Here is a 23,293-nt window from a genome sequence, read left to right as displayed (position 1 = left end):
ATGTAATCGGGATACATAAAAGTTCACCGTATTCAATTACATTGACTTGCAAGATTACAATGGTACAATACATTAAAAAAAATAACAATATATTTCAAAGCACATGCACACACACTACATCACTTCAGTTGTGTTTCTGTTGTTGGTCTCTGTACAGGCAAGTCACCTCTGAAGACAGACTGAACATGTTACCATTTATTCTACGTCATTACATTACATTACGTGTCATTTGTTAAACGCTTTTATCCAAAGCCACTTACATACATTCAGTACTGTGGACAACCCCAAACTCGAACTTGCTATCCCCTGATTCGAAGTCCAGCACACTGAGCCACAGCCTCCCTTCATTATACTCTGATTTAATTGTTTTATGTCCCATATATAATATGTTGTATTGTTGGAGGCGCTCGAGACTTAGGTTTTTCATTGCCATAACTACAATGTAACTACTGTGCATATAATGTTAAAGCCTTTGAATCTTGAATCAGGAAGAAGAAATTAAGCTTGTTAAAAACAATTGTTATAAAATAAATAATAAATGGAGTATAGAAAAGCTCTGATTGATGCACGGATCTTAGATTCATGCAGCCTAATTAAGAAAAGCAAACTAAAACTTGAATAGTTAACAATCTGTTACCAATATATTATATTATATTCACAACATGTGTTCTGAATCAATATATACAATTTTTTTATTTGTGGGCAATAAATTGATCAGAGATTAGACTTAATTTAAATAATAATACAAATTAAGAATGGAGCAGTGAAACAGTGAATGAGAAAAATTGTAAGCCTGGATTAGCACGCGTGTTTGTGGCTCTTAAACATGGAACCCTGTCTGTCTGCTGCAGGCCCCTGTCTATCACAACACCACGAGGTGGCTTCCAGAACTCCAGGTCGAGAAGACAGATTTATTTGATTTCCTTCAGGATGCACTGGACCATCTTTTACAATGACGATATTGTGTCCAACAATTCCTTTAGGCCTGTGAGGGAGCAGGGTGCGAAGTGAACTGGGAGAGAAGGGGAAGCATCTCCTTCTTCTTATTCTCCTTCTTCTTCTTCTTCTTCTACGGTCTTTAAGAAGTGAATTACTTCCCTAGATCTCTCTTTTTGATACATTGAAAAAACTGAACCGTTGACTTTAATTAAATGTATTTTGTCAATAGGTTCCACATAACTGTATTAGGTTAGTTGAAAGCAATAATATTAAGTTGAACCTATTTAAAGGTAATATTATTGCTTGTCTACTAACCTAATAAAGTTATGATTTGTACGTGTTATAATCTCCCAGTTTAACTTCTTCTATCCTTTACCTGGTATGAAATTGACCGTTTATCAGCAGATGTTGGACAGTCTCCAGGACTCCACAGTGTTCAATTGGCACCTTTGTATTTTCCCAAAAGCATGAGTCCACAATGACATAGATTCAATCTTGTCAACTAGCCCTCATCCTTTCGAGGCATATCCACTCTGCTTCCCGGTTTAACTGACAGTTGGATGTTTTAGAATGGTCTTCCTCTGCTGTCTGCATCCCTTCGTTGTTGCCATTGGTGATTCATTCTTTCCTTTATGATGCATCTTTTGAAATGTCAGCTGTATAAAACCTGCATCTGCTTCAGTTTAAGAACCATCATTAAACCCCCTCTCACTGTATCAGTTCTAGCCCTGCACATCTCCCCACCTCCCATACCATTACAGCAGAAAAGAGTCAGTGCATATGACTACCTGTTCTAACCTCCTTTCCTCCACAGTGCCCTCAGTACTAATGCTGCTGTCAGATCAGATCCCATTAGGTCCTTCTGCTCTGACAGAGTTGCACTGGGGTACATACATGCCTACCTACTCTTTTACATCATCAATGCTTAAATAGGTGTTCCATCTAAGGTGGTTTTATACCTGCTGTATAGTGCCCTGTTTTATATTTTTTACAAGGTCCACATCTATCTCTGTCCACAGCTATCCCTATCTTTATATCATTCAAACCAAGATCCTCTGAGTTTCACAGCACAGAGTTGGCCCTGTTTACCCTATGCCCTTATCCAATGCTCAACAATGACAAGCAAGAGATTGATGGAGGAGCTGTTACAACATCTTTTCATTTGATCAAGTCATTTACTGCTAATGTTTCCAGCTGCCGCTAGGTGGTGTCGGGGGGGCCTCATCGCACAACCTCAGGGCCCTGGGAACCTGACCAATATATTACCAAGCATCCATTATCAAAGTTGCTCCTATCAAAGCCCTGGATATCATTACACCATATACTACAGCATGTGCACTACGCTCACCGTCAGCCAATTGGCTTGCTACTCCATCTCTGCGAGTGGGACCCATGTACCCCTCAAAAACACACTGTCTGCTATCCTGGCTCCCAAATGGTGGAATGAGCTCCCTATTGACATCAGGACAGCAGAAACTCTGCATATGTTCCGTCACAAACTGAGAACGCATCTATTTCGAGTGTACCGTGGCAATTCAGTTATTGCTGAAAAAAAGAAAAAAAAGAACGAAGCACTTGTTGACTTGTTGTAGGCCTTGTATCTGATTCACCAGCTCTTACTATGGTATGATTTTTGCTTGAAGTGAATATCTCTGCACTTTCCTTGTTGTCCGGAGTTTGATTCTTTATGGTTTTTGCACTTATTTGGATAAAAGCGTCAGCTAAATGATATGTAATGTAATCATTGCATTCCTTGTCGGCCCCCAGGAACACCAGTCACGACCTCATTATATTTCGGACCTTCTCAGTAAATTCAGCTGACGCATAACAATGATGTAGTGTAAGTGCAGTACCACGTACCACGGTGAGTACCCCGGTCGTCTTTTCCTAGGTCCTCTAGAATTCTCCTTCACATGTTTCCTTTACCCCATACCGTTGTTCACTCAGGTTAAGGGAAGTGGTTAGGCAAAGAGATGGGGCCTGATTTATGCGTGGTGTGCAGGTTTGAAACTTCCCTTCACAACCACTTCTTAGCAAACAGATTTTCATTGGAGGATTCTACAACCCTTTAACTACCATATCTGTATATTCACTTTAACCATTAGAACTCTTTTGTGAGTCTGATGGTGTTAACTTTGTTACACCATCAGCTCTTAAGTAGAGCAGAAGGGAAACGCTGTGGCCTTTGCTTTCTCCCATATGAAACCTGACCAGGGAAAGCTAACATGGAGGGTATTCTTAGTCTGATCCCAACAGGGATAACAAGGTCAACCCCCCCCCCCCCTATCATCCCAGTTTAGCAGCTAACAGCATGTCAGTGTCAGAGTGCTTTGCTGTTGTGGGATTGATACCACTGTGTTTGTTTTTAGGCTTTTGCTTCCATCAGGCCCGTAACTCTCGGTATCCGAACTGTTTCATCTTCCTCCTTTCACAGCTTCATTCTGATTGGACAATCACACTTGACTGTGTGTGTGTGTGTGCGTGTGTGTGTGTGTGTGTGTGTGTGTGTGTGTGTGTGTGTGTGTGTGTGTGTGAGTGTGTGTGTGTGGTGTGTGTGTGAGTGTGTGTGTGTGTGTGTGTGTGTGTGTGTGGTGTGTGTGAGTGTGTGTGTGTGTGTGTGTGAGTGTGTGTGTTGTGTGTGTGTGTGTGTGAGTGTGTGTGAGTGTGTGTGGTGTGTGTGTGTGTGAGTGTGTGAGTGTGTGTGTGTGTGTGAGTGTGTGTGTGTGTGAGTGTGTGTGTGTGTGAGTGTGTGTGTGTGTGTGTGTGTGTGCGTGTGTGTGTGCGTGTGTGTGTGTGTGTGGTGTGAGTGTGTGTGTGTGTGTGTGTGTGTGTGTGTGTGTGTGTGTGTGTGTGTGTGCGTGTATGCGTGCGTGCGTGCGTGCGTGCGTGCGTGCGTGCGTGCGTGCGTGCGTGCGTGCGTGCGTGTGTGCGTGAGTGAGTGAGTGTTTGACAGTTGGAATTGGTTTTGTTTTAAGCACAGTGACAACCATGATATAATGAATAGGCTTCTGAGTAGATTCAGGACTTTGATAAGATATAATAGTTTGTTTGTGACTATCCAGCTCATCTAAACATAACATAGGTCAGAAAAGATTGGTCAGGGACAACATTTCCGTTAACAATTATTTATATTTTCAATAACTCTGTTGATTATTTTTGCAGTTTATTTATTAAACTGCAAAAACATTAAAAAAAAACTTCAGATGTCAAGCTTGATATAAACCCCAAAGATATTTAGTTCGCTATCTTAAAAGAGTAAAACACACTATACTGCATGGTCGCCCTTATAGCTCATTAGTCGTCAAGTAAATCCAATAGAGTATCTTAATAATAATAAATTATCTTTTTATAATAAAAATCTTGTGTGACCCTGCACTTGCTGACAATTCCTTCACTAGTAATTCTTGACCTGAAAAGCAGGGCAACCCACAGACAAGAATGAAAGGTCTTGACAAAAGTTGACATTAATCTCCTTAACTCCTTCCACATTGGATTAACAGAGGGATCTGTCCCTTAGGACTCCCCAAGCTCACTAGCATCCACTCAATCAGTTAAAGCCATCTCCTTGTGATAACTCACTGATGTAATAGAACAGTACTGATGACAGTATGGTGGAACATGACTCCGTGACTTTATGGTGTTGTTGCGGAGCCTCTGTAAGGCAAGTGGACTTTGTGTAAATGGATTCAATTAGCCCCCCCCACACCTCCTCCGGTGTCTGTAAAGTTAGAGTGAACCTCAGTGAACTGACTTGTGGGAAAAATCACACCTTCTGTGTCGCCAATGCTGCCATGCAAATGTGGAGCAATTCCAGCGCTGAAGAACGGGGGTAACATTGCTTTCATCCATTTTATTGAGCCACAACCATCATTCTTAACCCCGGATAAACAAACAGAGCTACCTTCTTCATTTGCTTAGGGAGCAATTTAACCCCTGCCTCGCCCCCCCCCCCCCCCCGTGGAGGCTGTAGAATAGCAGGGGTGAACAGAGAACACGACCCTGCCTCCCTAAGCAGCCCCAACGAAAACAAGCCAATACAGAAGCTGGCCCCATCAAAAAGCACTTACAACCTCCAGCCACTCCTGTACGCTCGGAAACATTCAGGGAGAATAGTTTATTCCCATAGCATATGATAGATTACTAGGTTTTATGGAGTAAACAAGTAAGTTCAAGTCGATCTACTGCTTCAGAAAAACGTGTCATTGAAAGATAATGAGCTGGTGTCAAGGGAAAGAAATTAAAAATGTTCCCCTTCAAATATATGACAGCTAGTTGGATGGTCTTTCCATCCTGAATTTCAGTTTCTAAACTTCGCCAATCCAATCTAAGTGACCATATTGTTTTATCTGCAAAAATGTATTCCTGGCAGTCTGGGAAATGGAAACGGAACAACAATTAAACCATCATGCATCAGAGAAACATTTCAGGCTACTTGAATGCATTGCAGCCTATACTCACTAAATATTAATGTTACATACACAGCTTTACTGTTTGGTAAAGTGTTGAGACAGTTGTAGGAAATGATGCAGAGACGTTAGAAATAAGAGCCATTTAGTCTTATATGGTTCTTCTATGTTTCTGTCATCACACACCATATGCTTTTATTGAGTAGAACTACTTGACTACAATGACTATGTAATAAGAGATTTTATACGGTACTGTTTTGAGCTAGTCTTAGGATGTTCACATACTGAGTGCAGACGCAGTAAGGTGGATGGATTCTCTATCAGAAATGACAGGCAGGCCCATTAAATCCAAGCCCCCATTCAGCAGTGCTAACAAAAGCCACCAGTCCGACCAGGCTGGATAATTGAAACGCAAACAACTGATCAAAGTGAAGCTCCAGCTCGACAGTTTCATTGTTTATGTACGGGCCTTATGCGAGACCTGTTGACTCTTCCAATTGGAGCTGTAAACTTTTGTTTGTCCATGCATTTCCAAGACTGATTGTCAGTCTGATCTGAACAATTACTGGCTAAATGTGTTTGCCAGCTCAGGCAGAGCCCCCCTCCCTTTTTGCTGCCCTAAAAACATCAAAAGGGAAGACCCCCCTCCCTTCCATAGCCCCTTAAAACACCCCCACTGCAACCCCCAAATCTCGCCTCCACTCCCGTAACCCTCCTCCCAACCTCTTCATTTCCTTTTACTCATGACAGTTCAGCTGGAAAGCCAACCATAAATGATTTTTTTCGACGGCCCAGTGTTTGGGACATGGCCTTTTAGAAAGCACAGCATTCAACAACGGGACATGTCTTGAAAAACGATCTGCATATTTCAATTATGTGCGGTTGTGCTCAGCTGATCAAAGAGCTACAGGGTTGCCACTCCTCACTGCAGGCTTGAGGACCCTCATGATGTGAATGAGCACAAATTGATGCTACTGATGCTAAACGGTTAAACGCCTCACAAAATGTCCTAAGGTCAATCAACTTTTAGTAGTCATTTGACCGTAACACAACCTTGGCAGTTTTAGTGGCTAAACAGGGCCCTACTGAGCTAGACTCACTTTCCTTTTACTGCACAATGTCTGAATAAATCACAAGCTGATACATACCAGGGAATACATTTTAATTTAGTGGGAATGCTGATAACAGCATTCCAACTATCTGTTCTTCTACGCACGAAATTCTTTAATTTTATTCCAACCGTTATTTTGCCGGTCTTCTACTCCCACATTCCACATCGCAGAAACTCCGTTCAAACATCAAAACGTTCAGCTCGGTCGGGAATCGATTGCTATTACTTTTCTCATTCATAACTTTCATAATTCCAGAGATACATCCCATAATTCATCACATTTTCAACCATTGAAGTCAATGGACAAAATCTTCAGACTTGAACAAATCTTCATGCGACTTCAACTGCTAACTGTTCCTTCATACTTTCACTCAGAAACCTAATTCCAACTTTAAAATGTTACACATCTTTCTGACATTATTCGTGTAACACAACTTTTAAATCTGATTCTTATTTTTAGAGATATTAAACATTGTTCAGACCTTGGTAAAGAGGCTTTCTTCAGATTTTAACATGAACTAGAGTGCGTGATGTCACAGCTAGAGGGTAGGAAATCTTGAAATTTGCCTTCATATATCTTTTTAAAACTGCCATAATTCCCAAACCCTACATTCCTGAGACATCATTTTTCATGACAAACGTAGGAAAACATCTCGTAGCTTGAAAAATGACAAATAATTAAGCAAAAATAATTAAACAAAATGCCTCTTGAGGGCATGAAGTGACAAAAACTTTCAACATGTCTCCATTAAAGCTCATTGTAATTTCAGGCTGATATTTCCTCACGGTAGCAGATTACCTTTAGTTAATCTGCCAAAAAGGCCACATTATTGACCCGAAAGTACACAAAAATTACACTTCAGATACTCAAGGTCCTTGAGATGCTTCACGCTTTGAAATTTCACAGATATCTGTATCTGTTCTTCAACAAAACGTTCACATGTAAGAGGTTTATCTCTCATTCAGAACAATGGAAACCTTTGATCTCTGGACACCTCGTTAGCTCAAATATAAACACCTGTGTCATGGAACACGATGATGTCATAACTCCAACTGACATGCTCAGAGCAGCAGACTTCAGATAATGGTTAATGGTCCTGCCCTCAACAGCTCTACGTCAATTATGGGGTGTCATCATATGCCGTTTCCCTCGCCATAAAAGACGATGTCGCTATACATTAACTCCTATGAAAATGTTCAAAAAGTGCTCAAACTTCCCATGTGTGCTAACAGTCCAGCCGTGAAGACATCTACGGGACAGTTTTGAGATTTCTTCAAATGCCGTTGCCATGGCAACACAATGCTCGCCATGAAACACGGTTTTCTCATAACTTCAGTGAAAATGCTCCAAACGGCCCAAAACTTCACAGGTTTGGTAATGATGCAGCCATCAACGCATCTAAGCGTATTATGGGGTGTCATCAAATGCCGTTGCCATGGTGACAGACCACTCGCCATGAAACACGATGTCGCTGTAAGTCCAATGGACACGGTCCAATCGTCCCCCAATCTTCACTTGTATATCACCGGTCCATGCCTCAACAGCTCTACGCCAAATCTGAGATCTCACCATATGTTGTTTCCATGGAAACGCATCCCTCGCCATAAAACACGATGTCGCTATAACTCCTATGAACATTTTCAAAAAGTGCTCAAACTTCACATGTGTGCTAACAGTCCAGCTGTGACGACATCTACGTGACAGTTTTGAGATTTCTTCAAATGCCGTTGCCATGGTAACACAAGGCTCGCCATGAAACACGGTTTTCTCATAACTTCAGTGAAAATGCTCCAAACGGCCCAAAACTTCACAGGTTTGGTAACGATGCAGCCATCAACGCATCTAAGCGTATTATGGGATGTCATCAAATGCCGTTGGCATGGCGACAGATCATTCGCCATCAAGTTAGTTCAAAAGTTTGCAGTTCAAATATTCTGCTGCTTTTCCAAGCCTTTTTACTTTCTTTTCTTCTCTCATCACACATTCAAGCCTTCTTCTTACACATTACATTTCAGCATAGCAATTCAGCATCAGCTTTTCAGCATAAAGCATTCCCACTAGCAATTTCTTCAGGAATTCCATTCTCTAGTTAGCTCTAATGTCCTAATCTACTGAAAGGATTCACACGATTATCATTCGTTGAGTAATCGGTGAATGAAACTGGAATTCAGAGAAGTCAACAAAACTGAGCAAGAAGGATACCACGAGTGCAGTCCGGTAATAACCTAATAAGTGTATTTTGGAAAAATATAGTTTTGATAGAACTTTTTTTCTGAATCTGAAAGCATCAAATCTACAACTGAAATAAAACACTCAAATAACAAAATATATTTGAAAATGAAATATACAAAAATAAATAATTCTAAATCATTTCTAAATTAAATCAAAAATAATATTCAACCTGACATTTTTTTTAATATGCTTATTTGAGTTTGAATACTTTATTGTAATTTGCAAAGTTCAGGAAAACAACTTTCGAATGAATCTTATCGTTTCAATGATCAAAACTTTTGTCCAGGACCAGGAGGACTGAGCTCCATGGGTCCGCGCTGAGACGCAGCCTGGCTCCCCGGCAGGCAGTCCTCACTGTCCGGACTTCAAAGCGCACAACCAAAACCCAGCGCCCTACGTCATCACGTCCGGTCGCGTTGGATTGTCGTCATCAGCTGCTGTCAGTGGTCCCGGTGCCGCTTCCTGTATTCAGAGACCGGGCCGACATGCAGCGCTGCCCGCACAGAATGCTGCTGCTGTCCCAGCTTCCGGAGGACGTTCTCTACCATATCTTGTCCCATTTGGACTGCACATCCCTCAGTCGCCTCTCTCAAGTTTGTAAAAGTATTTACCGCTTTGTGAGCCGAGACGAAGTGTGGAGGAAGATTGCTAAAGAATGTTTAAACACTGGAATTACTCGAAATGGAACGGACATGTAAGATAACAGTCGCACACTGATGACATCCCTGATGTATGTGTGTAGCTTAGCATTAGCTTGGGCTGTGTTATGAGCAGGGCCATTGTTTACACACACACAGACACACAGACACACACACACACACACACACACACACACACACACACACACACACACACACACACACACACACACACACACACACACACACACACACACACACACAGATCCATGGCTAGCTACTCCTGATTACGATGTTGTCATAGTTACTCTCCTAAGAGAGATCCTGAGTCAGCCCTCCTGTAGTCGGGGTGCTGGCCTCACGGAAGCAGGCCATTCTGAGTAGACCGTCCCCCCCAGACATGGGCTCTCTCATCACATGTGAATGCATTTAATACTGAGCTAGATGAGCACACACACAAGAACTGCATTTTCTCAGAAAAGTATTCCAAAGTGAGCAGAAGTAAATCGTCCTTACATGTCAGGCTGTTATCCTCAAACAACCTTGAACTCCCCGATTCTGTCTGATGCACAGGGAGTTATCTGTTTTACCTCGAATAGAATATAAAGCCTTTATTGTCATTGTACAAAAGTGTACAAATGTAAACAGTCATACAGAGTATTGCACTTAATAATAATAATAATAATACATTACATTTATATAGCGCTTTTCCTGGTGCTCAAAGCGCTTTACAAGCAAGTAAAGAAGAAACAAAATAACAACTTAACTTAGGAGTGTAAGTTTAACAGCATTGGGGCCCATGAGTTGAAACGGTTTGTCTGTGTTTTAACCTTTTACATAAGCTGTGTCTCTTGAGCCATACAAAACAAATTGATAAGATACTGTGTTATTTTTCTAATGAGTTTTTTTCATTACTGTGAGCAGTACAAATGAATTTCACCTCCATTGCATTTTAAAGTGGACCTATCATGCTATATTTAAATGATGTAGGGCCATACCTATATAAGGTATATGTATACGTTTCTGTTTTCAAAATACCAAACAGATCATGCATTTTAGCCATGCCTCATTTCGCTCTATGTGCTGTTTGCTGTCTACGGGTCTGATTCTGCTGACCACGCCCCCCTGCAGGAGAGGGGAGACGTGCTCTGATCAGCTGCTGGGCTGTCAAATAATAATTTGAACAGTATCTTTTTAACTGTTGATTACCCTGACCGTATAATTCAACTGAAAAACCAATACAAAAATAAATTAAATAAATGATACATTTATATTTACATTTAAATAAATAATATCAAAATAATAAATACCAATAAACAAGATCAACAAATATTTTGGAGCGCACTTCCACAAGCTACTAAACATATATAAATATGATAAATACAAATAAATTAGACCAAAATTAATTAGATAAAATATGTTGCAGTGCACTGTCACAACCTAGCAAAGCAAAATAATTGTTTTTTCCGATTATGTTGTTTTCGTAATTGTGGCAGGCTAAAATCGTAATTGCGATTAAAATACGATTAATTGCACAGCCCTATGTGATATGAATGATAATGGGACACATCGACGTCTGCACTCACAGTGCTGCGGACTGTACTTAATGTTACTCTGATCCGGTTACTTATGTTGTGGCAGATATTTAAGTAAGCTTTCTTAACGCTAATGTTATATTAGTCAGATTGCTCTGAAGATGGGAGGGGATATTCTATTAATTTTCACGTTCACACAGTCAGTTGATTTTTGCCGGCCGTCTTTCCTGCAACGGCAGTTTTTCTGTATTTCCTCTATCCTGTAATATGACTTGATAGCTTTAAACTCCGCACACTGAGCTCTGATTGGTCAGCAGGCGGTGCTTTCACTGACTTGATCTCTTATCCTGGAACCTAACCTGCTCGGGAGCAGGCTAGTCGTTCAGCATAAGTTACCATGGAGTTCTAGCCCGCTAAGAAGTGAACCAGCGTTGTAGGACCGAAAACCCAGAGTTTTCCCTGAGCGAAAATCTCAGGGAATTCCGCTCCCTAAGCGAAAATCCGGCTTCGTCGTACAGGCCTCAGAACTGACTGAAAACATGACATAAATATGTAGATATTTTTACATGTAATTAAAAAAATACTTGAATGAATCCTAATGTAAAGGCAGTGTTCAGTATGTCACTAACACACAGTCCCTGTCCCTGCAGATATCCTGACCTCCAGCTGAAGGAGAGAGTGAAGGTTGCTCACAACTGGTTGAGCGGGCTCTGCAAAAGAACAATTCCTCTCAAATGGAAAACAAAGTAAGCATTTGAGAATTTTTTTCTATAAACGGTGTAAAGGCTGTAATGCTTGACTTTAAAAAAATCTCCATATTAAAAAAAAAAGACCCCAGGTAAAAAAGAAAACATGTATGGTCCGGAGGCAGATACTTTCTGGGGGTCTCCAGGTGGTTGTGGAGAAAAAGACGGTTGTGTGTCAACCGTCAAGTCTCTTTAATTTTTTATAATTACTATTACTTATTTACTCAGCTAGAGAGAAATAGTCACAAAATGCATCAACCATTCACAGAGGCACATTAGACATCTGCTGATTAAAACTGTCTTCACACACAAAGCATTCTTTATTTACATTTATTAAAAGTGGTTTTCCTGTCCGCCTGTGGCTTGCATTGAAAGTTCTATATACAACCATGAAAAGCGCGCAGGCTCATACCCTCCTCTCGGCTTCAGAACCATGGACAGTCCTGCCCCTACACATTTACCCCCACTTTTAACATGCATCCCTCTTAAAGCACATATCTTGTCTTTAGGCTGTTGCCATGGCTGCAGCTGGATGGGGACATGCTGTATCTGTCTCAGGCTGCTGATATTGGAGCATTCCATCTGTGCCGAGACTCTGGGAGGCTCCAGCGTCACCCGTCTGAAATCTTCTCGGGTCACAAGGGTGATGTGTGTCGCTTTGTTCTGACGGACTCTCACCTGGTCAGCGGGGGAAGGTACCTCATGCTACATCTGTTTTCCCGAAAGACCACATGCATTAGTCATTATGTAACAGAACTTAAGTAACAATAAATACCTTTCGAGAGATTTTAATCATGCCTTGATATTAGCTGTTTTTAACACACCTAACAAAAGTGCCGGGGTGTCAAGGCTGTGCTTGAAACAAACATCTGTGTACAACGTGTCATTCAAACATGCTTCTAGCTGTTGAAGGGGGGGGTCATTAAACATTGTACGGTAGGCTCATGGACCTGTTACTAAAACTTAAAGGGGACCTATCATGCAAAATGCACTTTTGTACGTCTTTTATACATGAATATGTGTCCCCGGTGTTCCAGGGAACTCACCAAGTGTCAGAAAACACAACCCTCTCTATTTTCCTCCATACCCAAATCTCTAAAAAAGGGGCTGCAACGGATCTGATAAAAACTGATCCAGATTTGAACACTGTCCTGACGTCAGGACGGTGGCGCTACGGCTATTGGGCCAACTCTCCACCTATCAGGGGAATGTGGGGTTGGGCCACGGCCGGCCATTGCCGCTCGAAAGCGCTGAAGACGCTGTAGTACATATGCCAGGCCTGTAAGTGGCGCTGTAGTCTGCCAAAAAAGCAGCGAAGAAGACTTCCCGCCCATAGTTACCATGGTTACCCTTCTGTTTATTCTCCGCTGTGGCTTTTTTTCTCCCTCCCCGAGGCAAGCGTTTGCTCCTTCTGCTGCTTTAATTCAATGCAATCCCTCCCCGTCGAGGCAAGCACTGTAATTCTCTCCGGTTAGTCCACCAGCAGATGACAAACACCCACCTCTCCGCCTCTTCCAAGGAACGAGGGGACCGTGCGGCAGAGTTTCAGTTTCAGTTTCTTTCGCCGGTCAAGATGTCCGTTAAAGTTTAAATCTTCCGGACAAAATTAGAAAAGTGCCGGTCAAAGGTCTTCTTTGTTATTTATTGAGCCTTAAAACAAATGAATAACGACTCTATATAATAAAACAAGGAGGACGGAGATCTCTTTTTCTCCCCCTCTTCTGACAGCCCAGCAGCTGATCAGAGCACATCTCCCCTCTCCTGCAGGGGGGCGTGGTCAGCAGAATCAGACCCGTAGACAGCAAACTGCACATAGAGCGAAATGAGGCATGGCTAAAATGCATGATCTGTTTGGTATTTTGAAAACAGAAACGTATAAATATACCTTATATAGGTATGGCCCTACAATATATAATTTAAATATAGCATGATAGGTCCACTTTAAAGCTGGGCCATATGAAGGAAATCAAATGTGATATTTTTGACCAAATCCCATGATATCAATATTGTGAGGCCATTGCACAGTTGACATTTGATGCTTTTAAAACATAGCTACACAATGAGAACTTTGATAAATAATTATTTCTTAAGGCGAGACACGGCAGGCAAAAACATCGTTTTTCATGCACTGGTCAATTTTGAGATTTTGTGCTATTTTGATTCCATAACATGTTTTCTTTCAGGCTTTTGGAAGAAAAACGTACAAAATACACATTTAGGTGTTTATTTTACTATAGTTTGTCTATTTGCGATTTCTCCTAAATTCACCAAAAGTTAGCATTCTAACGTAACATAAAGTACCGCGACCGCTGTTTGCACCATGTAATCAGAGGTATCGTTGGAAAGGGAGGCTGTGGCTCAGTGGTTAGTGCGCTGAACTTCAAATCAGGAGATGGGAAGTTCGAGTCCCACTGCAGTCAGCATGTCGTTGTGTCCCTGGGCAAGAGACTTCACCCCAAATTGCTCCTGTGGGGATAGCCCACAGTATTGAGTATGTAAGTCGCTTTGGATAAAAGCATCTAACAAGTGATGTAAAGTAAAGTAAAGTAAAGAAAGCTCCGACCCTCCTGCACAATCTCATCGGATCCAAATATGGTCATTTACTTTGTATCAGCAACCAATGAAAGTGAAAAGTACAAAGGGGTCTTAAACCAAAAAACGACACTCATTGGCTGGGGTCAATTTCTGACAACGTGATTCGTTCAGATGCGTCACGTGGTGTGCTAAAACACTTCCTGGTTTAGCTTGCGCTGGAAATTTAAATCTCAAAATGGCAAAAGAACAGCGAAAAAACGTTCACAGAGAAGACAACAACAATTGTCACTTGCACGAAGCAATGTTAGACAAAAAACAAATGACCCTGAACATGAAATACCTTCACGGAGTGCGTCGATGCGCAAGCTGTCATCCAAAGAACAGCAGGGTTTAGCTAGCGCAACACTGCAATCTTTAAAGGTCGTTTTCTCAAAATGAGTTTTTTGTGAGAGTGAGAAATGTCCACTTAAATAGCACTTACATAGACCAAACCTTCCAGTTATATTCCTATCAATATTCTGAAGGTTTTTACAGAAGGGTTTGTTTATATATCATTCATAGCCTGAATTATATAACATTTTACACCTAAAAACATGGCGAAAATTGATATTTTAGGGCTGTTGACAGTATTTTCTGATTTATGGAGTGATAAAAAGAGATATCCAAAATCCCTTCTGTAAAAACTTTAGATTCTAATATGACTACAAAATGAAACAAGAATTTTGAACCTGACTTTATCCAATGTTCAGAATTGTGTTCCTGAAATGTATTAAAATATGCACATTTTTTATGAGATTATGGCTCATTTGCATATTTAAACATGCTATTTCATAAAACTTGTAATACAAAAAACAATTGTCTTAATGTAAGTCATTAACTGGAGAAATGTCTAGCTGATATCTTTAAGTGAAAAAAATTACCCTATTCACCTGTAGTGTCTCGCCTTAAGTGGTTTCATTGACTTACTGGATAAAGGCAAATAATATAATTGCTATAACATTCTGGTAAAGTCAGAAAATGATATCGCTTTACAGCCTTTAAAACAGACAATACTCCTATTATTAGGATATCCTAAATCTCAGACAATATCAATTTTTCTAAGGACATTTGTATAATATGGATAAATATGTCACGATCTGTCACACCAGTTTCCTGTTTTGTTTTGAAAATTCTTCACCCCCTGCGTCATGTCTGTTTTTTGTTTTTTTTAAACAATATGGTTATTCATTTTTCATTCTTTTAAACAAGACACGCCATACCCTACACAAACTTGCACCAAAAAAATGGAAAAACAGAGGCAAAGACAAGACAGGACATCATTTAAAAAAAATGTAATTGAAATATATAATACAAATAAAAGACATGAAATGAAATAAAATAAAAATAAAACAAAAACAATTGGGCAGTAGCAACATTATCCTAAAAAGTGTACATAGTCACAGCAGTTTAAGAAGTACTTTACTTTTCCTTTCAACCAGATCGCTCTCATGGATTCCCAATGTTATTGATACATCAACATTCCCTAACAGTTGAGTAAACGGGCCCCAAACCCTATCAAAGGTTTCATTTTTCCTTTTCAGAATATACGTTATCTTTTCCACAGAACAGCAATTACTCATTTCCCTCAGCCCACCTGTGGCCTCTGAGTGTTCTTCCATGACAAGGCAATCGAGCGTTTTGCTTTGAGGAAACACATGTTTATGAGATTCTTTTTATTCTTTGTTATGACTGGGGCGGAAAATCCCCAAAATAAACAATTTAGGATCAAGAGATATCTTAACATCTAGCATTTTGTGAATTATTTTATTATTTACTACTCGTATTCGCAGTTTGTCTATGTGCCTCTGCACATATCACACCCCAGTCATCCAAGGAAATATCCTCTTGTATATATCCCTTCCAGGTGTTAAGCCGGTCGGTAGAGGATTCAGTGGAGTTAAAAACCAACAAGTAATATAGCACTGAAATAAGCCTTTTCCCATGACAATGATCAGAGATCAATCGTTCCAGTTCAGAAAGTGGTGGGGGAGTTAATAACTGATTGCGCAGTTATAAAGTTTTGTACCTGTAAGTATTTTAAAAAACTGCTATTTGAAAGACCAAATTTAGTACGCAACTGTTCAAATGACATCAGCGTTTCGTCTTGAAACATGTCTCCTATTTTTGTTAGACCTTTCGTTGCCCAATGATGGAAACCTTGGTCCATTCTTCCTGGTTCAAATTGGTCATTTCCCAGATTGGGCTAAAACGGGACATTGACGATTTTCCCCCTAGCACATCTTGCATTTTATACCAAACATTGATCATATTCAATACAAATGTTTAGATGTTTGTTCCCTGAGCTTTTTAACATTGGCAGAATACATGTATGAGTTAAGTGGCAATTTAGAGGTAAGTGAAAAGGCTTCGATGTCTACTCATGCTGGGACTGGGGAGAAGTAATACATTATGCTGCGTATGGGCGGCCCAGCAATACCACTGGAAGTTAGGAAGTTTGAGTCCTCCTCTGTCATACGGTAAGTATAATAATGTCAAACGTAGCCTGTGTCGTCTATTATTCCAAATGAAATTTGGGATTTTCGCAAATAATCCAAAAGTCTTAATTACATTTAGTAAAGCTGGAATTTAATTAGCTAAGTCCGTAAGGAACAAAATGACGTCGTCCGCGAAAAGAGCTATGCGATGTTCTAATGGCGCATTTCCATTGCAGCGCGTAGCTCGCTTTAAGCGTGCCGTGTCGTGCCGTCCCCTTTTTTGGTTGTGCTTCCACTATATGGGCTCAGAACAGTCTCATAATACACGCATGCACACAGAAGGATTCACACTTGTATTTCATGATCCACAAAAGGATTCACACTTGTATTTCCGGATCCACACTTGTGTTTTTCAATGCACACACAAATGTGTTCCGTTTCATATACATGTAAATAAAATCCAAATACAGAAAAAAGTTTTACATATGTATTTTTGATCCTCACATATTTGTTTTCCGTTTAAATCCCCTGAACCTGCAAACACAAACCGCTTTCTGTGCATGGATTGCTCTGCATTCGTGTGTGGGTTTTTTGAGACTCCCCTGACGGTCACCCGATTCGTACTTGTAATTTTTTCTATCTATAGCCAATCAGATGTCTCCTCAATTCTAAGCCAATCACATGAGCGCGCCCCCACGAGGGTAGATTTCTTGCGTTCATGTCACTTCATATACGCATTTTGCGTAGTCCGGAGCAGGGTTTCCGCGGACAGAATTTAATTTTACCGGACAAATTTGAAACTTACCGGTCATGTTTCAATAATAATAATAATAAGAATTGTGTAGCAGCGTTTCCGTTAGGTAATTACCGGACTATGACCGGATAATAACACGGGAGTAAGGATCATCTCTTTTCCTCTCTCCCTCCCTCTCTCCTGACAGCCCGTCAGTTTCTCATGCAGCTCGCTAAAACTTCACTCGCGTTTATGTCCATATCGATCAGATCCAGCTCTCCTGATCGGCCTTTATAGAGAGCACCGATCAAACTATTAAGAGTGAATATCGGCCGATAATGACCGGCGGGGCTCCCCCCGTTGACAGTTCACTGTCTAGCACTGGCTTCGTAGTGCACTGATCGATTAGGCTAAGCTAACCTGTAGCTGCTCCCTCCACACTCACAACAACTTCATACAGACATAAATAAAGCAGCTGATCGCCATACAGGAAACACACATTTAAAACAGTTTTGCCAGCCGTTTTTGTGTACACAAGCATTCATTAATGGTTCGGAAAGTGGCACTGTACCTTAATAATATAAAGGCTTGTATTTGCGTGCATTTCCTGATCGGAAAGTGGTAATGTACTGAGAGTGGAGGTGTCCTGAGATTAGCGCCTGCAGGCAGGCTCCATGGACCTGTCAGCTCCGGACAGCGCAAAATGCGTACATGAAGCGCTACGTCATGAACGCAAGAAATCTACCCTTGTGGGGCGCGCTCATGTGATTGGCTTAGAATTGAGGAGACATCTGATTGGCTATAGATAGAAAAAATTACAAGTACGAATCGGGTCACCGTCAGGGGAGTCTCAAAAAACCCACACACGAATGCAGAGCGATCCATGCACAGAAAGCGGTTTGTGTTTGCAGGTGCAGCGGTTTTAAACGGAAAACAAATATGTGAGGATCAAAAATACATATGTAAAACTTTTTTCTGTATTTGGATTTTATTTACATGTATATGAAACGGAACACATTTGTGTGTGCATTGAAAAACACAAGTGTGGATCCGGAAATACAAGTGTGAATCCTTTTGCGGATCATGAAATACAAGTGTGAATCCTTCTGTGTGCATGTGTGTATTATGAGACTGTTCTGAGCCCATACCACTAGGCCTCGTTCCGGCGCGGCACGGCGCGGGGCCACTTTTTCCCCTCTTTTCTGGCCCTAGAAAATTGTGGTTCTATCGGGGCCAACAAGCAGGGCTGAGTCGGGCTGAGTATGCTAAACTAGAGAGAGAATCGCTGGCAAGAGGGCTAGAACTACAACAAGATGGACATATTTGACCGTGATTTAATTGTAATACACGTTTCAAAATGATGCCGAAGTAACAACATACTGATACCGGTTAGTAAAAACCATGAATTAATGCTTTGTCAAGTCTGCAGACAGACGGCAGGGGAAAAACCTTTTAAAATTCGTGTTTTTCTAGATGGAGATTGGCTAAGCTAACGCAGTATATGCCCCGACCGTCCACACTCACAACAACGGCCTATACAGACATAAATAAAGCAGCGACTGTATTCACCATGACACAGGCAGTCTGTGGTGTGTACTTGTTTAACTTTTGTCGAGTTTCTGAACATATATAAGGAGCTGTGAGCTCTGAGTGCTCACAGCTAACGGCTGTGTTGTGTTTCTGGATTTCTCATTGAAGATGACGTCACGGCTCCGCCTACACTGCGTTACTATAGTAACTACCCCAGTTCCTAAACTGTAATGGAAGCGCAGCATGAAGTGAGTCGGCCCTGTTAAGGCCCAACGCGGCCAAGCCGTACCGAGGCGTACCGAGTGTGGCCGAGGCCGACCGTGTAGTGGAAATGCGCCATAACTGTCCCAACCTGACACCTGAAATATTCTTGTGTGTCCTGACTGCTATGGCGAAGGGTTCTATGGCTAGTGTAAATAGGAGGGGCGACAAAGGGCACCCCTGTCTGACCCCCCTGTTAATATGAAATGGTTGAGAAATAACATTGTTAGTCAGAATTTCAGCTGTGGGTTGAGTGTACAATAACCTTACCCAATTACAGAAAGCAGTCCCAATTCCAAAACGGTCTAGTATTGCAAATAGAAAAGGCCATTCTATTCTATCAAACGCCTTTTCGGCATCGACTGATAGCAGAGCAGTGTCTGGCGCGTATTTCCTCTCGTGAAGTATATTTAACACTCTCCGTACATTATGAAAGCCTTGTATCCCTTTAACAAATCCATTTTGATCCATATCTATAATGTCAAGGAGAACAGACTCCAATCTACGTGCTAAGACTTTGCAGATCATTTTAACGTCCGAATTTAGAAGTGAGATTGGACGGAAAGATTGGCATTTATGGGCTGGTTTGTTTGGTTTTAATAGTAAGTGATCATGGCACCTCTCAATGAGGGAGGGAGTGACCTGTTTTTATAGGATTCCTGAAGCATTTCCATAATTGGAGTTAAAAGTTTCCTCTTGAATTTCTTATAAATATCGATTGGTAATCCATCAGGACCAGCTGCTTTGCCGGCATTCATGGCATCAATTGCTTCTATAATTTCCTCCGTTGTCAAATCAGAATCCAGGTTAATTTTTTTCTTCATTTGAGACACTTGGGAATTTTAAATTATCTAAAAATGAAGTTTGAGCGTCCGAATTAGGCGGATATTCTGAGGAGTATAACGTTTCATAGAATTGTCTAAAGGTATCATTTATTTCTTCAGGATCCAAAGTCACATCTCCCTTAGAATTTTCGATTGCATTAATAGCTCTTTCTGATTGTAGCTGTTTAATTCTCCAGGCCAGAAGTCTACCTGGTTTTTCTCCCGGATCATAACAATTATGTTTAAGCTTCAACAAGCTTTTCGCAGCCCTCTCAGCAGATATTTTATTGTATTCAGCCTTAAGAAGTAATAGTTCCTGATGTGGGTTTTCTGAGCTATCCATAAACTTGTCTTTCTCTAGCACTTTCATTTTATAATCCAGCTCTTCCAGTTTTTGACGGGTGCGTTTCAATTTAGGAGACGTAAAATGTATAATCTGTCCTCTCAAGAAGGCTTTAAAAGCTTCCCATCTGATACAAGCCGAGGTCAGACTTGTGTTCATTTCGAAAAACATATTTATTTGTTTCCCAATACAGTCTATAAAAGCCGGGTTCTGTAGCCAGTTTATATGAAAACGCCATCTCTGGGAGCTATTAACCAGTTTAGAATCTACATATGTAAAATATATCGGGGCATGATCAGATATCACTATGGCATCATATTTGCAGTCTTCGATTTTATATCTTATCTGTGTCGATATTAGAAAGTAATCTATCCGTGAATACGTTTCATGTGTGCTAGAGTGACAAGAATATTCTATATTGTTTGGGTTCAGTTCCCGCCAGATTTCTGATAAGCTCAAATCCTTCATAACATTTAATATAGATTTTCTAGCTCTAGTATGGGACGTGTCCGAGCCAGTAGATTTGTCTATTTGTGGGTTCAGGGCCACATTCAAATCCCCTCCTATAATTAAATTACCTGGGAGCGTTGATAAGGTCAAGAATAAATTATCAAAAAATGCAGGGTCGTCCTCGTTGGGGCCGTAAACATTCACTAAATTAAGTTTCTCGTACAGTAATATGGCCTGAAGTATAATGTACCTGCCCTTGGGGTCAATTATTGAATTTATTACTTGAAATGGGATTGACTTGTGAATTAGATGTAAAACTCCTCTGACATGTGAACTATAGGAGGCTGAAAACACTTGGCCTTGCCATCTTTTTTTTACTTTAGACAAATCACACTGCATCATATGAGATTCCTGCAGGAAAACTATGTTTGAGTGTTTTTGTTTCAGTCTACTAAGTACCTGCTTCACTTTAGTTAATTTACCCAAGCCCCTGCAATTCTAAGATGTAACCTTAACCTTCATAGATTTAGACATACCTCAATCGAACATATATTGTGTTATATAGGTTGTTCCGTGACTGTACAGTAGTGAGTGGATAAACGATGCTGCCCTACCAAAATACGAGTAAAAATACATATTCTAACACGTAAGTACACATAAAACCCCAACCCTCTAACATACATTTTCCCCTGAGATCTACAGAAACATCTCCCCTCCCTCTTACCACCTCCGACATGACCAACCTACCACCAGACCTGCACACTGTAGTGGGCTGTCCTTTGTCCCCCCCTATACCCTCCCCCTGCAACGTGTTACAGATTCCCCCTAAGTTAACACTTTCAGAACACAAATACATCCCCCCTCCCATCTCTTTCCCAAAAACCAAAAGTGCCATTTGTTCACGATATTAGCAACATGAACCAATTCCTAACTTTGGCAAGAACAAATATTGTAAACTTTAAACATTAAGGTCCACAGTAACCAGCTTGAATTAAAATAAGAATTATATTCGAACCAATGGAAGGGGGGGGCATCGCTTTTTGCTGTCCACTTAACTCCCAAAGCAAAGAGAGAGAAGCATTGAAAAAAGGGAAAACATTTAGAGAGCGTCCCAACAAATTGCCATGTAAACTGTCAATCGTAAAAATGTAAATTATTATTATCTGCTCCGAAACTCACATATTTAAGCGGTGTTCATGTGGTTAATTTCAAACTCGGTTTAGACAACACAGCCAAAACAATTAGTTATCAGGAAAGAAATATAGGTAAGCTTGGCAACTTGTTCTTCTAGGCTCTCGGCTCTCCTCTGCAGGGAGACAACGTCATCTTCGGCGTTCGATATTCGCTCCTCCGTCTCGGATATTCTCTTCTGACAACTGTAGCCCATCCAGTTTAGATGAAAACTCTGTCTTCAGGCCATTTATTGCTTGTTGGATAGCATTGTCGGTGTTGTCAGTGGTGATAGCGTTAGCTTCTGAGCTACCCTCACACTCCTTGCTAGCTGAGTTGTCGCCTAGTGCGTGGCCATGGCGTCCTCACTTGCTCGGTCTTCTGTTGAGCTTTCCGTCTTTTAAAAAAAAAAAAAACGTTTTCTGTGGCATAATGAATGTTGTGGGGGTTTGGAAGCAAACACCATGCAGTTTTAGGTGGGTTCTGAGTAGTTAGAATAGGATTTTAGTAGGAATTGCAACCGTGCTGGGGAGTGTCAACCTCTCAGCTCAGCGCCATAACCAGAAGCGTCATGTCTGTTTTTACTTCCTGTCTGTGTTTTCCCTCCCTTTGATTACCTGATTCTGTTCACCTGGTGTTTTTCCTTCCCTCCCCAGCTGTGTCTTGTCCTTGTGATTAGTCTATATTTATTTTTGTTTTAGTTTTCTGTTGGTAGTTGTCAGATCCTTGTGTGTCTTATGTGGGAGTGGGTAATATAGAGTTTTGTTAATTTTGTTTCGCCTGGCCTTGCCTGAATAAAGGTATTTTTCATTTGGACAGTTGTCTGTCTGATTTTTGGTCCGCTCTGCTCTAAACCCTGACAATATTGCCCAACCTTAATCACACTGGTACAATTAGCAACAAACATTCAAGGCTATCTGGAACAAACTAAAGATTTAACATTCCTCAGCTAAGGTGGACAGGGACATGTCCAACATCCTAACAGGCGGTTTTTTGGGTAGTCATGAGTAAAGTGCCAACAACCCATTGGATAAAATAATCTCACATTCACTCTTAACAACCTGTTAAGCCCCAAGCCTGTTTTCCAGGTCTCAGGCTCGAAAATGACATTCCCAGAACAAATGACTATAACTTCACTTCTAAAAGGGGTAAATTAATAATCTTTTTTCTCAAAGCAATGATAAACCTGTGAGTTGGATGTAGAAAAGTCAGAATTGATATAGCATTTTATAGTGTCCGTCCAAAAAGAAAAACATTACTTATAGTGAAAACCACCCTTGAATGATGGGATAGTAGACTAAAAGCTTTAGGAATCCAAACTATAATATACATATAAGTACCCTGTATCAAGATTGATGCAAAACA

General features: G+C 40.8%; 1 protein-coding gene across 1 annotated transcript in view; it reads left to right on the top strand.

The window, feature by feature from the left end:
- Positions 1-9,149: 9,149 nt before the first annotated feature.
- Positions 9,150-23,293, top strand: part of fbxw4 (F-box and WD repeat domain containing 4) — an 80,258-nt gene continuing 66,114 nt past the window's right edge. Inside the window, exons 1-3 of the mRNA XM_034131975.1 lie at positions 9,150-9,383; positions 11,513-11,608; positions 12,118-12,303. Of these exons, the coding sequence (XP_033987866.1) occupies positions 9,175-9,383; positions 11,513-11,608; positions 12,118-12,303 (491 nt within the window). The 5' untranslated portion in view covers positions 9,150-9,174. The remainder of the gene's footprint in view (positions 9,384-11,512; positions 11,609-12,117; positions 12,304-23,293) is intronic.

The sequence above is a fragment of the Trematomus bernacchii genome, unplaced genomic scaffold, assembly GCF_902827165.1.
Source record: "Trematomus bernacchii unplaced genomic scaffold, fTreBer1.1, whole genome shotgun sequence".
NCBI lineage: Eukaryota > Metazoa > Chordata > Actinopteri > Perciformes > Nototheniidae > Trematomus > Trematomus bernacchii.
The sequence above is the reverse complement of the archived record's forward strand: the minus strand, read 5'-3'. Positions and strand labels throughout refer to the sequence as shown.